The sequence below is a fragment of the Diceros bicornis genome, chromosome 14 (assembly GCF_020826845.1).
Source record: "Diceros bicornis minor isolate mBicDic1 chromosome 14, mDicBic1.mat.cur, whole genome shotgun sequence".
NCBI classification, from domain to species: Eukaryota; Metazoa; Chordata; class Mammalia; order Perissodactyla; family Rhinocerotidae; genus Diceros; species Diceros bicornis.
Genome location: NC_080753.1, coordinates 46,828,881 through 46,845,835, shown reverse-complemented (window position 1 = coordinate 46,845,835; position 16,955 = coordinate 46,828,881). Strand labels below are relative to the sequence as shown.

General features: G+C 34.7%; 1 protein-coding gene across 5 annotated transcripts in view; it reads left to right on the top strand.

Moving 5' to 3' along the window:
* CDKAL1 (CDK5 regulatory subunit associated protein 1 like 1) overlaps positions 1 to 16,955 on the top strand; it is a 639,139-nt gene that overhangs the window by 378,240 nt on the left and 243,944 nt on the right. For all 5 annotated transcript variants that reach the window (XM_058555174.1, XM_058555173.1, XM_058555170.1 and 2 more), the window contains exon 11: positions 9,881 to 10,026. In XM_058555174.1, coding sequence (XP_058411157.1) covers positions 9,881 to 10,026 — 146 coding nt within the window. The remainder of the gene's footprint in view (positions 1 to 9,880; positions 10,027 to 16,955) is intronic.

The following is a 16,955-nucleotide window of genomic DNA, read 5'->3' as shown; positions in this document are numbered from 1 at the left end:
TAAGAAAATTTACATTGTCCTCTTTTTTCCTGGAATTTGAATTTTCTTTCTTCTTCCTCTACAGAATTCTATCTAATATATTTTTAAGGTTGAAAGTCTTCTATTGATCATTTTACCATCCTTTTCTGTATCAATTTATGTGTATAAATTAGAGTAAAAATATTATTGTGACCACAAGGCTCTAAGTACTTTTTAAGAACACTTTTTTGTTGAATTGTCATTAAATTATTACTAGTAAACAGTTCATCAAAAGAGCATATTTATTAAGCATACATGTAAAAATTTATTATAAATGCAGTCTTTAATGAAATGCATGGTGAAGGTGGCAGGCATGGGAACTCTTTACGTTCCTTTGAAAAAGGCACTTGACAAGTCCTTTGTTTGGTGACCTGAATGTGTTCAATAAAGGTGAGAGGAACGTGTGAAAGGAGCCCCAGCATGAAGCCTTCATCACAGACAGTCAGTTTTAGGAAAGAGTACAAATGGAAGTTGAAGACCCAGAAATGGATTCATTTTTAAATGACCCTTGCCTACTAGTTTGTTTCCCTCCAGGAATGTGACCACTTAAAGACTCACATTTACACTGTGGTTTGTAAGAAAGAAATGTGTGACCTGGACATGCAAAGTTATGTTTAAGAGGTAGATATGGCAAAATATCAGAGACTTCTGAGAGTTGAGTAGTATAAAAAACATAGTGACTAATAGGGTATAGTGGATGATGGTGAGAAATTCAGATTTTGAAACTCTGGAACAGAGTTACTTGGCAAAGAAGTACTGAGTTCACTTTTTTGTAAATTGAGATATAATTGACATGGCATTATATTAGTTTCACATGTAGAAGATAATGATTCTATATTTGTATATATTGCAAAATGATCACCACAATAAGTCTAGTTAAAATCCCTCACCAGACTTAGTTAGAAATTTTTTTTCTTGTGATGAGAACTTTTAAGGTTTACTCTCTTAGCAACTTGCAAATATACAGTGCAGTATTATTAACTATAGTCACATGCTGTACATTACATCCCCATGAATTATTTATTTTATAACTGGAAGTCTGTACCTTTTGACTCCCTTCACCCATTTCACCTACCCCCCAACTCCCACCTCTGGGAACCACTAATCCATTCTCTGTATCTATGAGTTCATTTTTGTTTTGTTTTTTTGTTAATTCCACATATAAGTGAGATCATACAGTATTTATCTTTCTCTCTCTGACTATGTCACTTAGCATAATACCCTCGAGGTTCATTCAGGTTGTTGCAAATGGCAGGCTTTCCTTCTTTTTAAATGGCTAAATAATATTCCACTGTGTATGGGTGTGTGTGTATATAAATACATATACACCACATCCTCTTTATGCCTTCATCCATACTGAATTCATTTTTAAACTTCTTTTGTATAATCAGCAATTACAGAAAGCTATTTAATAGTTTATTAAGCAGAAAATAAAACACTTAGATGGGAGTATCTCATTTGTTTTTAGTTTTAATGAACAGTTTTAATATGTAATCCTTAAACCCCTAAGAGTTGGGGTTTTCCTTTCCTCATTTCACTCAGCTGAAGACACATCGGAGTATTAATTTTCCTCAGGGCAGCCTCCGTAGTCGAGATAAACTTCTTCATCTGGAGTGTGTTCTCCCACTTTTTGACACCATTTCTTCAGGGACACCCCTTTCAAAATAATTCCCAGTTCCTTCTAAATATCCTCTTTGAACTGTGCTCATTGGATACCTCTATGGAGTGATTTTATTTAGAGTCCTGTGAGGATAGGACAAAAGAAATGATCTAAACATTGTGTAAACAACTGTTGATTACCCTCACCCTCCATCATGGTTCATTTCAGCATATTACTCATTTTGTGAGATTCATCTTTGACATAGTTCTTTCTTTTCCAAGCTGTCTTCTATATTCTTAATCTCTAACTAACTTTGAAATATTAAAAAAGACATAATACTTGATTTAGAAATCATTGGTCTCACCTAAGACAGAGGGAAATTTTTAGCATGTAATACAGTACATTATATCTCAGTCATTGTTATTTACGCCCATGTTTATCCAGTTCTGAAGCCAGGTAAACATAATGTATTAATAATGTATATTTATAACACATTTAATCATTGAAAAGAGTAAGTTCAAAGCCTTCTACCATATTTTTAAAAAAAATACTCTAATCCTATAAAAATGGCAAAATTAAGATATGAAAATACTTCCACATCAAATGATTGCTTCTATTGTTATGATGCAAGAAAGGTGCGTAAGATTTTTATGTTTGTAGGGGCCACAGACTTTGACAGCAAGGAGGAAAATAAAAATTTTCTTTTTCCTCTCTAATATGAAGAAATGTACTTTAATTGCATAGAATTTTAACTTCCATTTGATTAAAAAAATTAAAAAAACATTAAAAAATAGCTCAAGTCTTAGTAAATTTGGCTCACCAAGTGGAAGTTTTTCCTGGTGTATCTTTACGTGCTAAACAGGCTATCTGATCTTGTAACTTTGGAGCCACAGTGCTTTAAAAAGCAGCGGGTTAGAATCTCAGAAAATATTCTGACAAGGTGTTCTTACACAAGCTAGCCTACCACACAGTAACTGGAAATGTTTTCTTTTCAGTTCCAATTAAAGAACTGAAAGGGGAAGCCAGTTTTACCAAGTGAAAACAATTCAAGTGCAACACGGAGGAAATATGTCCCTCTTTGTTGCCTTATAAAAATTATATACCCATTTATCAGTTCATATTGTTCAGTAGCAGAAGACTGCAAAGATCCTATTAATTTATCACCTAATTTCAAGTAATGTAATGAGAGCCATTTAATTCATGCATTTTGAGACATTTGAAAAAAATCCACACATTTCTAATAAGTCCAACATAAGGAGAATTTTGCTTTCTAACAAAATATAAGTTGTCTATGATATATTTTTTTGTGTCTTGTTTTGGAGAGACTGCTCTCCACTGCTTCTTTTCAACCCCGCTTCCAGAAACGATTTATTGTTAACATCTTTGTGTGAATTGGTTTGTGTTATTCCTCAGGAATGATTTTAGGTTTAGGGAGGGTCACAGATCAATCCTCAGAAATGATGCTCTTGTGAGACACATTTGATGGAGTAGTGTGTAGGGGAGGAAAAATCTTTTCCTCTACCTCTCTTAGGTTCTCCAGGTGGGGTTCTATAAGTAAGACTGGCCAAAGAAATTAACAAGAGAAAAACATGTGCATTGCACATGTACATATGGAAGCACCCAACGATCAGTAATCCAGAGGGATGTTTAGAACTTGGGTTTATATACCATCTTATGCTACAACAAAGGAAAAGCGATTTGGGGCTTGAGGGTGAGGGAGGCAAGTTCTGGGAAGGTGACCAGAAAAAGTGTGGTAAACAAGGATTGCCTAGTAAGGTTTGTTATGCAGATTTAAGGCTTGCCTTTACAATTGATGTGTTGTACAAGTCCTCTTCTTAGTATAGCATTTCCATCTTAATGCCTTTTTTTCCTACATTTCCATCTTTACAAATGGAAATCTCCTTTATAAATAGAAATTTCCTTTACAAAAGGAAAATGGGGGCCCTGTTTTTAGAGCTTTTCCTGCATCTGCTGGTTCTCAATGGCCTTTAGCTCAAAATAATCCATATGCCAAATAGGCATATTTGGGGCTGGCATATTCTGGTACCCTTCAAGAGTCGGGGTGACTATGTTTACATTCCAGCTCCACCACTGTGCCTTGGGCAAAGTAATTAATTTCTCTAAGTCTTAGATTGAGTAAAACTACTACTTCCTAGGTTCGTTCAGAAATTTCAGTGAGATAATGAGTATTACTCAACACAGTGTCTAGCGCATAGGATACTAACTGCTATTATTATTTTTATTATTATTATTATTGCTATTGCTACTACTATACCACTAATAGTATTGTGATTTGAAGAAGGCTAGAAGCTTTCTTGGTTCCTCTAATAATCAATCCAGTTAAATGACTGCTTATGGTTCCTATTTTTAAGACTGAAGATCTTGAAGGACTTTTAAGAATTCCCTTACATTACAGTAAATTTGTGAGTGGGGAGAGAATTGCCCTTCCCTCTTTTCTTCTTTTACTTTCCTTCTCATTTAAATTCTTTTTGAAAAAAGAAATTTCTTTCCTGTCTGTTTATTGTTTCCACTCTCTCATCATAGCTCCAGGGACAACATTGCTCCAATGGTAATATCTTCTTCAGGAATGATTCTAAGATGTTTTACTGATTCTTATTTGTGTTTTCATATTCAGATTTCTCTCTCCTGTTATGCTAATGTGGAAGCATTATGAGCCTCTTGAGTATAAGTGCCTGGGTGATTTGGACCCTGCTTAGAAGAAAGGTTTTCTTCTTTGATTTTTGAAGAAATTGAGGTCAAACCAAATGATGTACTGTCAAGAAATATTATTAGCTTAATATTTTGGTCTTTGAAAATCATTTCACTTTTTCTAAACCTACTAGATAGTATCAGATGTAATTTTATAATTTAATTGTTTCGAGATAATAGCAAGAGTAGTGAATTTTTCTAACAGTGATTATTTTAACCATAATTAGTTTTTCTCATGCTGTTTTTCTGTTTTCCAAAATCTCAAAAATGAATGTATATTACTTTTATAATAGAGAAAAATGTTCATTTTTAAAAGAACAGTGTTTTTTCATTATTTTATGTATACTAATTACTTTATGCATCTTTTTTCTAAAATTATGTAACGGGTTCAGCCTCATAAAATCTGTAAGCCCAACTCCTCAAGTGAACAATTCTGTCTTTAAAATTATTTCAACAAAGAATGTTATAATTAGTGTCTTTGATAAAAGAGTAAATAGGTAGAGAATCATTGTGGTCCCCAAGTGTACTTTTTATTTTCCTAAGTGTATTTTTAAATATAATTGATATTATTAGACTGAAAAAAGCAGAACTGATATGACAGGTCACTAAATTATTTTACAAAATATACAGCCTTGTATGTCAAGACGTTGGAGTATGTTATGTGTTACCTGTTGCTGTTTGCCTGGAAAATTATCATTCAAAATTGATCTCCATTTGGAGTGAAACCTTCTGTTGCCCACATAATAGTTAATTTCTTCCTCCCATGTTCTACCTTTGCAATTGATAGATACTTCCATTCCAGTACTTGCTGAAAATCGGTTAAGAAAAAGGACTCGGCAGTCTCACAGGCTTAGGTTCTAAATCTAGTGACTCTACTTACTGCTCTTCATTGTGGACATGCTATTTTGAACATCTCCAAATGTTAGTTTTCTTCATCCATAAAATGACATTGTGTCAGTAGGATGCATTAGGTTATGCTGTATAGCAGATGATTTAAAAAATCTCAATGGCTTATAACAAAAAAAAATGTATTTCTTGCTCATGCTACATATCCGTCATGGGTTTACCAAAGCTCTGTTCAAGTTGTCTCCGCTTCAGAACTTAGACTGTGGAAGAGGGGGGAAAAAGAGAGACGTAGAGAAGCACTGGCTTTTCTTAAAAAACAAAAATCCATTTGAAATAGATTTGCATGAAGTGATCTATTTAATAAATTCTAAATTGCTGTTTTATTTAATTGAAAAAATTGCCTACATGCTTTAACGTGGATGACCCTTAAAAACATTATAAATGAAAGAAGCCAGTCACAGAAGACCACATATTGTGTGATTCTATTTATATGAAATGTCCAGAATCTGCAGATTTATAGAGCTAGAAAGTAGACTAGTGGTTGTTTAAGGCTGGAGGAAGAGGGTTGTGGAATGGGGGAACATGTGAAGAGACTGCTAGTGGGCATAGGGTCTGTGTTAGGAGTTATAAAGATATTTTAAAATTATATTGTGGTAATGGTTGCACAACCCTGTGAATATACTAAAAAAACATTTAATTGCATGCTTTTTATGAGTGAATTGTATGGTATGTGAATTTTTCTCAAAAAAAGTATTTTTTAAATGTTTAAAGGTAATGATATAGTTTCTCTTTTTTTGAAGTGTTTTCTTGCTTTGTCGTATATCTTAGATTACTTGAAAACAGCAAAGCAATGTAATGTTTAGCATTTTAAATGTGTATATACTTCCTAACAAAGCTATAATCTGAGAGGACTTTCTGACTGATAACTATCAATCTGAATGCCAATACGTCTGAACACAAGAATTAATATATTTTACCCACTCTCACACATTGAATTACTTTGTTAAACTAGTAGTATATATATTCAAACTCAGGTAGAATATGATGGTTAATTTGATGACTTCAGGGCAATAAAAATGAAACCGCAATTACTTTTAAAATGTACCTATACATAGGATTGCTTTTTAAAATTTTGCCTGTTTTCATTCAATTCATTATTTTTTCTTTGCTTTTTAAGTTCATAAAAAATTTACCCAACATTGAGGTGAGTATCAATTTGTAATAGGAGCGCTCTGTGTAAAACCACCAGCTAGAAATACTGTTTTGTTGATCTGGTTAGCCATTCTCTTCTGCCTGCCTATAAAATAGTCACCATCTATATTTTAAGCAGCTTTGATACATCAATCCTTAAATTATAAGTGAACATATATTAAAATAGATACTGTCTCCATGCTACTTGCTACCAGATCTTCCCAACAAAACGCACGCACACACACACACACACCCTTGTGTGCACACATGCTTGCTAGCCTTCTTGCTTATCTACTCAGGCTCTCTCACCCGACTCAGAGCACAGGGTTGCTTGTGCCTGCTATTTTTCTATTAGCCACATTTTGAACTAAGTGCTCCTTTTTCTTTTGGTTAACTTGGACCCTGCACATTGTTTATAAATTACTTCTATAAAAAAATACATCGTGATTCCAATCTAAAGCTCCAACAGACTTAGAAATATAACCCATGGTGGGGCTACCTGTAAAGTGTTTGATTTTTACTTATGTATATATTTACTTATATATTAACATATAATTTTTCACTTCTTCCAAAAATTAAGGCAGGCTGATTGTATACTTGTTTACTTGCTTGAATATGTGCTTGTTTGCCTGCTTTAGCCAAACTGAACTGTTAATTGAAAATTTGTCTTCCTATCAAATAGCAGTTGTATTTTCAATCTCTTTCAATGTATCTTGATGTGGTTTTAACCCGTATCTATATTTGTATGTTTGGTGGCATACTTAACACAGTACTAGCCATTGTAGAGATTCAGGGAGAGGAGGAAAACATAATCCCTGCTGTTGTAGAGCTTCCATCTTGGAGATTCATTATCATATTGCAAGGTAGAACCAAGAGACACTTGGATAAGGCCAGGAACAGATTGCTGAGGAATCATGGAGGAAGAAGTAATCTCTTGCACCAGAGAACCTGTTAACTATAAGCTGAACCTTAAAAATAAGGGAAGAATTTTGAAAGGTAAAGAGACCAAAGGTTATCCTTAACCAACAGTGCTGAGTAAGAAGAGGGACAGAAGGAAAAACAAAACTAAAAATATGTACTTAGTCTCTTTGGGGGACATTAATTTATGTTAAGTCATGATTCTTTCAGTAGGAGAAATAGAGACTTTAATTAAGAGGCAAGGTTATTTTTATTTTGTGTTCTGGTGCCTACCATTAAAGGTTGCAAAGTCTGTAGGATGAAGATGAAGGTAATTACTAGTGGGAAGTCTTATTTTGAGAGCCAAAGGGGAAAAACCACCAAATTTATCCTACTTGTTTGCTATTAACGTTTTAATTTGTAAATTGTCAAGGTTTCATCTAGTGCAGTATCCTGTTTATAGTAGGAGGCCACCCTGAGTGTTTGCAAGAGAAACTTCACTACCCTTTCTGGCCCGGGGTCATGTTTGCTGGGAGCCCCTTTCAAATTTATCTTATGTAAATCAGCACAAGTTATCTCTCCTTCACTTACTAGTTAAGGGAACCAGCTTGTTGAAAAGCTGCTCTATTTATTGATAGGTTCCCATTAATCTGTGTGAAAATGTGTTACCATGAACTTTAAATACTGTCCAAGGAAGAAGAATAATTAGATAATTTCTATATTGAGTGCTTACATATAAGCACATACTGGATTATCTTATTTTATTTTCACAATAGCCCAGTAGCCCTGAGAGGTGGGTATTACCACTATCTCCATTTTACAGATGAGTGTAAACCAAGGCACAGAGATTGAGAGTGAAGTTTCATTTCATAAATTGTGTTATTTGTTAAGGTGTTGTATTTTACCACAATAGATATGTTGAAAGTTAGCTAAAGCTGAGGGTCCTGCCCCTTTAGAAAACAAAGGTTTTTGTACAATTAGTTTTCTTACACTGTTTAGGAATCTTGATGTTCAGGTGTGAAAAACCTGAAAGGCAGAGAATTAGAGCAGAAGGCCGACGTATTTACTATAGGGTTCATAATGATAAGTGTTGCCCTGCCTCACACAGCCTTATCCACAGTAGATGTTCGGTATGAATATGAAGAGCCTACTGACTAAATACCCAGCCAAGAAATGTAACAGTTTTGTGAAGGGAATCTTCAGATAATGTGTTAACCAGTTATTTTTCTGCTAAATAAGAAATTCTTCAACTTTAGTTCCAATTTAGTAATTTATATATAACAAGATTAATTCCTGGTAGAGAAACATAGATAAAGGATATCCAGGAGTAATATTGTTTGGCTAGTTGAATTTTGCAGTCAAAACAACTAAGCTGCTACTAAGAAGGTGACTGATTTGAGTTAATCACTCTTTTCTTCCACTTTGGTAAAAATGCTGATGCTCACAGTCAGTGGAAAGAAAATGGAGTAACAAAGGACATGGTTGATACATATGCATGCCTGACCCCTGAATAACTAAGAGGTGACTATATGGAATTAGCTGGCTCTTTGACTTCATAAGATAAAAATATTGTTCTAAGGATGAAATGAGATAACAGATGTGCAAGTGCGGTACTTTGAAAACTAAAAATCACTGGACACATGCAAGTTATTAAAGAGCAGTTCCTTCCTTGGCATTTTTTTCTCTATTAGACTCTTTGCCCTCCCTCCCTCACCCTGTCTGCCTCTCTCTCTCTCTTACTGTCTCTCTCACTCATTGGTGAGCCCACAGCCTTGCAGCCATGGAGAGGAGCTAAATTAGTCAATTCTCTTATTGCTTGCATAAATAGTTAAGTTACCAGAGCTTTCCTTTTATCACTGTTTTTCCTACCCCCCTTATATTCTTGGAGGAATTTTAAAACAATCTCTGGGTTTCCTAATTTGTTTCACTCAACTTTGCTCTCTTTAACTTTGCAAGACAGATTCTTCTTCCTGTTCTTCCTTTATTTCTCTTCTTTCAAACTCTGCATCTTAAAGGTAGATGTCAGCAGGTGACCAGTGGTGAACTGAATGGCTTCATTGCCTCATACTGTGCCCTTTGCTTAGTAGATACTCAAAAAATATGTGTTCATTAACTAGCTGAAAAAGAAACAGGTGAGTTGTAGATTGCTTTTTTTCTCTTTCAGTATTAAAAAAAAAAGTGTTGACTTGCCCTAAATTTAGAACCTTTATTCAAGTACACAAGACTGTATGACCTCAACTCTTTGCCTAAAATATTACTATTTTTCCTGCTGATGTAACAAGGCAGAATATAAAACTTCTTTGAGGCAAGAGAGGAATGGTGTTTATTTTGAAGTACTCAAAATCTTTGTACTCTTTTAGGGATTACATGAGCTTATCTCTGTATTGTCACCTAAGAGAGACAATGAGCATGAGGAAATAACTCATATGAGGAATCCTATGAAAGGAATATTAAATTCCCAAATGTCATCATAGAGTACTGCCAATTGACATTCACTTTAAGAGCCCAGATGATCTGTTTTCAGCGATGTTTATTTGCTTGCACTTGTGAGTGTTGATCTTAGGGAAACCGTTCCCCAATTTGTTAAAATGATTAATGTTTTCTCTTATTTTTTTAAAGGAAATGGCAAAAATCCTTAATCATCCTAGAGTCTACGCTTTTCTGCACATACCAGTCCAATCTGCCTCTGACACTGTACTCATGGAAATGAAAAGAGAATACTGTGTGGCTGACTTCAAAAGAGTAGTGGATTTTCTGAAAGAGAAGTAAGTCTGTTAATACTTATGAAAATAACCATTTCTTTTTTCTTTCAAAAGCATGTGGCAAAAATGCACTTATTGTAGCCACAGTTAAAGGTACCAGAGTTCGAAGGCGAGACTTTTGAAGCTTTCAAAGCCTTTAAGTTTTCTTAGGCACCCTTGATGTGGTTTCTTCTTTCTCCTCAGTTTATATCCACCTTCCCCCTGTGCATGACACACCATTAACTTATGTAAGGTTGCCAGTCTTCCTAAGGTAACATGATTGTGATCATTTTTATACCTGACCTAGTAGATGAAACCTGCTTTAGCTTTGCTCTGCTTAAATCTCTTTTCATATGGCTTTTTGAAGTTGTGAGCTGATTTTGACATGGAGGTAGACCAAATCATGTAACTACAAAATAGATAATTTTCTACTAAATGGCATTTTTTGAAGAGTATCTGGAATGTCTTTGCTTTTACACGCTTCTCCCTGTAGTTTACTTGAAGAATTGTGATTTATAAGGAGATTTGGGGATTCTATTTTTTATAGTTCAAATTGCTTTTCACCAAAATTAAGGCATATTTACACAATCTCAGACATGAATGATCATTTTGTTTCCACAGAAAACACTTGCAGCCGATAATTATATTCTTCAAAATCCTGCTTCTCATCATCACCAAACGTTGAATGCCTTCTGTGATTATACAAGGCAGGAAATAGTGCTGGCCAAGGCTATACAGAACCTTCTCATGTCTAGGGCACTGTTCTCCCCCTTGGGGATATGTCATTTATCTTGGCATATTTGTGGCATGGGTCTTCCCACTCTCCATTAATTTTTTTCCATAATTTTTGCTCTGTTGTTTTTCTTAATTAAGATACAACTTTTTGTTTCCATCTTCTTGTTTATAATTATGTACCTTTGTACCATGTTAAAGTACTACATGGATATGATTGCTTTATACAAATTGTAAGCAATTATTTTTTCCACCTTCAATTAGTCACTTATCCTGACTACATACAAATCTTTTAAAATCTTTTTCTTTTGTTTACTTTCTCCTTCCTTCCTCATCTTTCCTTTATGTGTCTTTCTAATTTTTTTTCACCTCTAGGCGTTTCTTGATTATCCTAACCACCAGAAATAAAGACACTCAGTATGCATTTAAACAATTACGGCCAATTGTTCGAATATTCAAATCAGTGTATAGAAGATATATTTATTCTAGGATTTCATAATTATAATCATTAAGTATATACAGCCTTCAAAGCAGAAAACAGAATAATGACGGATCTCTACTATCTCTAATACTTTCTGATCTTGAATAGAACTGAGGTCAAGGCTAAAGCATAAGGATTTTTATGTTAGATGCCTCTTGTTGGCCTGTATCCCTCCTTTGCATTTATTCTAGCTTATTGTAGGTAAACTTCTCTCATGTAAGAGAGTCCTTTTGGGCACGCTGGCACTAGTGAATGGAATGTTGTCAAAATTGCAAATAAATTGTTGCACCTGTGAAATTTCTTGCCTCCTGCTTACTAAAGCAGTAGCAAATAATGTGCACAATTCATACCTGTTGCACAAGATTTTGCCAAGTGTAGACGGGCATCCTGTTGTGCAGAATAGACTAGAACACTTCCCAAATAGTTTGTTGCATCAGTGTGATTCAGTGTGGTTGAGGAATCAACACCTTTCTTTTACCTCCGTTTGGGTGAGTGCTGACTCAATTGTTTGTGGAATTACTGTGGCTACTTAACTGGGCAACAATTTCACAACAAGTTCTAGCCTTTTATGTTGCTCCAAAGATGGACCTTTTAAATCTGTTGCATCTTGAACAGTTTCAGCAACATCCATGAGCTATAGAGAAGTCCAGAGATGATCACATCAAAGTATTAGAAAATAGTCTTTTGCCTTTATTCATGGGGTAAGCTCGTTGTCCTTTCTTTGGATTCTGAGTTACTCTGAGGCATCTGTGTAGCTTTTCTAGAACTATTCCAACTGGCTGGAAGACCCCAGAACCAAGTACTCTACCCAGGGTTCTCCAGTATTTCCAGCACTGGAAATATCAGAGATTCCTGGAGAGGATTTTGGAGATGCCTGGAGAAGACACACTGTCCCGTACCCATCCATCCACAGTTTCAGTTCAAGTGCTATGAATCACTGGAATTGTAGAATGTGAGTCTAGCCAGTTAGCATCTCCAGGGGATTTTTTATTAACTCTGTATTGTGTATATGCAGTGAAGGCAGAAGCAACCCTGGTATACACTTTCATACTTAGATTATGACTTTATAGCTTATAAGATGTATTGAAAAACTGTAGAAGACAGTCAATATGATATGCCTGATATACAGAGCAGACGACTGAGCAAAATTACAAGTACCCTTTGGAAAAAAAGAAGAAATCAGATTATCACTACTAACAAGGTGATCCTTACGTAATTTTAGACACTTCATCAGAACCATAAGATATATACAGTCTTTCATATACAGCCTCACTCCTGTGAGGACAATATGATCCATCTTTGCTCTTTGTGAAAAAGTTTGGCTGTCCTCTTGGGGAAGTCCCTTCATCCAATGAACAATTTTCAACTATGATGAACATTTAGAAATAAATGAAATATTTTAAACAGACTTCTGCTCTGATATTTTGCTTATTTTTCCCAATAAAAACCAGTATAACCTTATGCCAAATAGATCAGTGCTTATTGGAAACACCAAAGTTTCAGGCGTTTCTGTAGACCCACTAGTCTGGATAACTGATCCAGCACAAAGTTGTTTTGGCTGGTGTTTATTAAAATTCAATACAATATTGTATTCTTAGAAAGAGAGTCTAATACTATCATGTTGCCCTGTTTTGTGCCTAACACTCATTCATAAAATGGCCCTGACTTACAATGGTGTTGGGTTTGGTGCTCTCTTCTTCTATCTGCTTTTTAGCTCCTGTGTAAATGTGGCCCTTTTCATTTCCATCTTGTTTTCTCTGAAGCCTTTGAAGGCTTTTTTGTAATGAACCTTTATTTTAACAAAAAAGAGTCTCATTTATTTTTTCCTCCATCAGTGTGAGGCTTCTCAAATATTCGTACTATGAATTAGGGACACAGCATTTCCTAATCTCTGTCTTCAAAAAATCCAATCTTTAAAACAACCTACAGCAGCATTTAAGACTCAAATTTAAACCATAGGAGTTTACCTGAAGCTGTAGGCTTTTAAACTGTTAATTCAGTGCTATTTGTGGTGCCATGTTTCTCAGACAGTGGAGGTGAAATCTTTTTAATTAATTTTCTTTACAGTTGAAATTGGCGCATGTTTTAGCTGAGAGCAATATAAGTTTACATGTGAGCCAACTTGAAGCTGATTCATTATTCTCTTCACTTGTTTGAAAGTTGGCAGCTATTATCATAACAGCAGCTGGATTTAAGATAACCTAGTAGTGTTGGCACATGTTGAAGCATATGGGAATTTATTAAATCATGCAACCTTTGCAAAGAAAAGTGTCTAAATTATTTAATATACTAATTTAAAACAGCTGGTCATGAGCAGACACTCATGACTTAAATTATTCTATTCACATTTATTAATCCAGTTGGAAAATTAGCTAAGAAATTTGATGTTTTTATTTAAATGGATAAGATGATTCCTTGAAATGTGTAATGGGATTTGTAGAGATTTGGAAGAAAACTATGGAACAAAGCAAGAGATGTCATTCTGATTTTAGAAAGATTCATGTTTTTATAATTTTTAGTAAATACTTCATAAATTTTACTACTTTCATTAACTGTCACTTAACTGGCTTCTCTCTTATGTTTTAAAGTATTACTAGGATAAAAAAAGTATAAAATTTAAATCATTAATTTTTATGTTTTTGTGTAATTTTGAAAGAGGCACTTCCCAAGGAGAGGCTTTTCACTTGGACGTGTTGGAGATGATATAATTACGCTTCCCAAGGCCTTAGGGCCTTACACGTCGACTTTAATTGGGCCCCCGTCATTTGAGCAGCGTTCAGTTTACACAGTGACTCCCCAACATAAACCATATATTCACATATGTTCGAAAAATGACAACACGCGGAGGAGTTCTTCTCTCAAGGATATGTTCTAATACTAAGTGAAAGAATCTCTGAGTCCTCCAGATCACACATGAACGTGTGAAAGAAATATGTAATATCCTATTGATAGGTACATTTTAAGAAATGAAACAGCTAGTATAATAAAAGACCTGTCTGTTTACATAAATTATTTTGTTGGAAGTCCAATGGCTTTTATGCTAACTAGACCTTAAACTTGGAAGACAAAATCCATCTCTCTCATTCAGTAAAGACGTGTTCGAATGAATTAATGCCCAGTTGTGTGTTTACCTGCAAGTTGCATAGATCTGAAGTAAGTTGCACCTTAATCTCCCATCTTTGTGTTGACTTTTAATTCCATGATATTATCCATCTCAGAATTGGCCATTATTATTTATCAGTGTAGTGTGTACTTCTGGATTAATTTGTCTTGTTGAGTCCAGAATATTACCCTTTTAGCACTGATATCCATTCACACTCCCTGAATTTACTACACCTAGAGATTGCCCAGGGAAATGCCACAGCCAATAACCAATGAGCACTCAGGGATAAAGGAGACTCTTGTAGTGGGGTGAAGTGGCAGCCTTGCAGAGAAAGCTCTGTCTTCTGATCTCTCCACTGTATACTCAGACAGTGAAGGAGCATAAGGGCCCGAAGCCGGGATCACTTTGGCAGGATGATTTCCGTGAGTCACAGAGTTATCTCATATTGTCCAGCCTATCCTATGACCTACTTTTTCAGTCTATCTGCAAAAAAAAAAATGATGCTAACTCATTAATACCCTGTGTTCTTTTTCTTCCTTTTGTTAGTCCCAGTCATCCATGTGTTCATATTGACGCAGTCTGATAAAAGACAAGTTATGTTAAATTTGTATTTTATTCTGTTATATTTTTCCAATCTAGTTTTATTCCTAGTGACTTGAAAACATTAAGTAGCAATATTTGTCAGAACAGAAGAAAAGAAATTGGAAAAAAAAAAAAAGAATGATTCAGCAATGATTAGATAATTAAGTTTTCTTCCAGATGCATTCCCAGATGTGTTTCTGTTCACTGAATAACCATCTCCAAAATAATTTAAGCAAAATACTTCCTTCGAAGATGTTTTCTGGCTTTATTTCATCATTTCTAATATCTTCAACTAGGTTGTTATTTTGGGTGTCCCTAAGGTCTTGTTCACTATTATGTCAGACTTTTTTTTTCGAGGTAGTGAAATTCTATTCTTTTCCCTTCTCTCCCTTGCTACTTAAATTTTTTCAAGAGAATGAGTACATATCATCGGAACAGTTATCTAGTAGAAAAACATTTACTTTTTTTTTTCAACATGATATTATATTCGTTGGTTTGAAAGCAATTACATTTTCTGTTGATTTAGCTTTCCATTTTTCTTCTATCCTGGTCAAAAGAGAAATCTCATCGTTCCTAATCTCCTTCCGTCTTACATCCTTCCTTAATAATGATTGTGTTATTCCTTTCAGAAACCAAGAAGCTACCTCCTCTTAATCCTTTGTACATTTTCCTTACCTCAGCGTTTTGTTGTAAACATAAAGGTCAAATCACATATCTATGAAGTAATATACTAATAGTGAGCTTTCCTTTCGGTGACAGAGTGCTTTTCATATTCCATGGGGCTTGCATATTATGTCATGATATTGTCACAAAAACCTAACCAAGTATGTTGGACAGGTATTTTTTAATCTTTATTTTATAAAGTGAATGTCAGAGTTCTGAATGGTTAAAAAGACTGGTTGAAAGCCCACAGTGAATTAATGCATAATAGGACCAGATGTGCAGTTTCTGCTGCGTAGCAATCTATCCCCTGATTCCAATAACACATACTAATTAAATGATTCTCTTTTTTTAAATTACTTTATTAAGACACATAACCTGGTAGAATTTAAAAACCAGAGGGGTATAGCTCTAATATGAATTATTTGAGTGAAATTCTCTTATATATATAAATGTCATGGAAAGTTACCTTTTACTTGAACGCTGAGGCCGGTACTGCTCCTTCCATATTACCATACTTTATTGTTGCCCTTGGACTTGTTTTTTTGTAGGTAACATTGGTTTATAACATTATATAAATTTCAAGTGTACATTGTTATATTTCGCTTCTGTATAGACTACATCATGTTCATCACCAAAAGTCTAGTTGCCATCTGATTCATTTTTTTATTTATCAGATTTGTGCCCAGCACTGTAATAAATGCAGCAATAACACCACCAATATACTTATATTGTATATTATTATACAATGTATAATATTATACAATATACTTATATTGTATATAAGTATACAATGATACTTAATATGGTAATAGTAACAGTACCAATAGCTAATATTTTTGACTGTTTACTATTGTGCCAAGCACTACTATGAGGGCATTGCATTTATTTGCTTATTTAGTCCTCAAGTCTCAGGATGTTACATAATTTGCCCATGGTCATTCGGTTAGTGATAGAACTTTGGTAAAAACTCAGGCCATGTAATTCCTGAACCAGTATTCAACCATTGTGCTATGTATGCTCTTGGTATAATCTAAGGCATATCACTGTAGGCGTGGAGACAGTAGGGTAGACTAACAAATATTGAGGAGATAAATTTTACAGTGTGCACTTAGAAGGGAGGATGAGGAAGGTATGCATGAGTGTCAAGGAGGCTGTTTGGTATCTTATCTCAAGACAGTAGAAGATGATATAGTTAACCAAGATAGGGCAATGAGAAGAAGGAGGAATTTGGGTGGAAAAGATGTGTTTGGTTTTGAATATATTGAATTTGAAATGCCTGTGTAGGAAACCCAGGGGAGAGCCCCTGTAGGCTATAGAAAATATAGGTCAAGAGCCCAAGAGGGAGATGACAGTCTAGAGATAAATGCTTGGGAGTAATTAGGATTTGAGGGT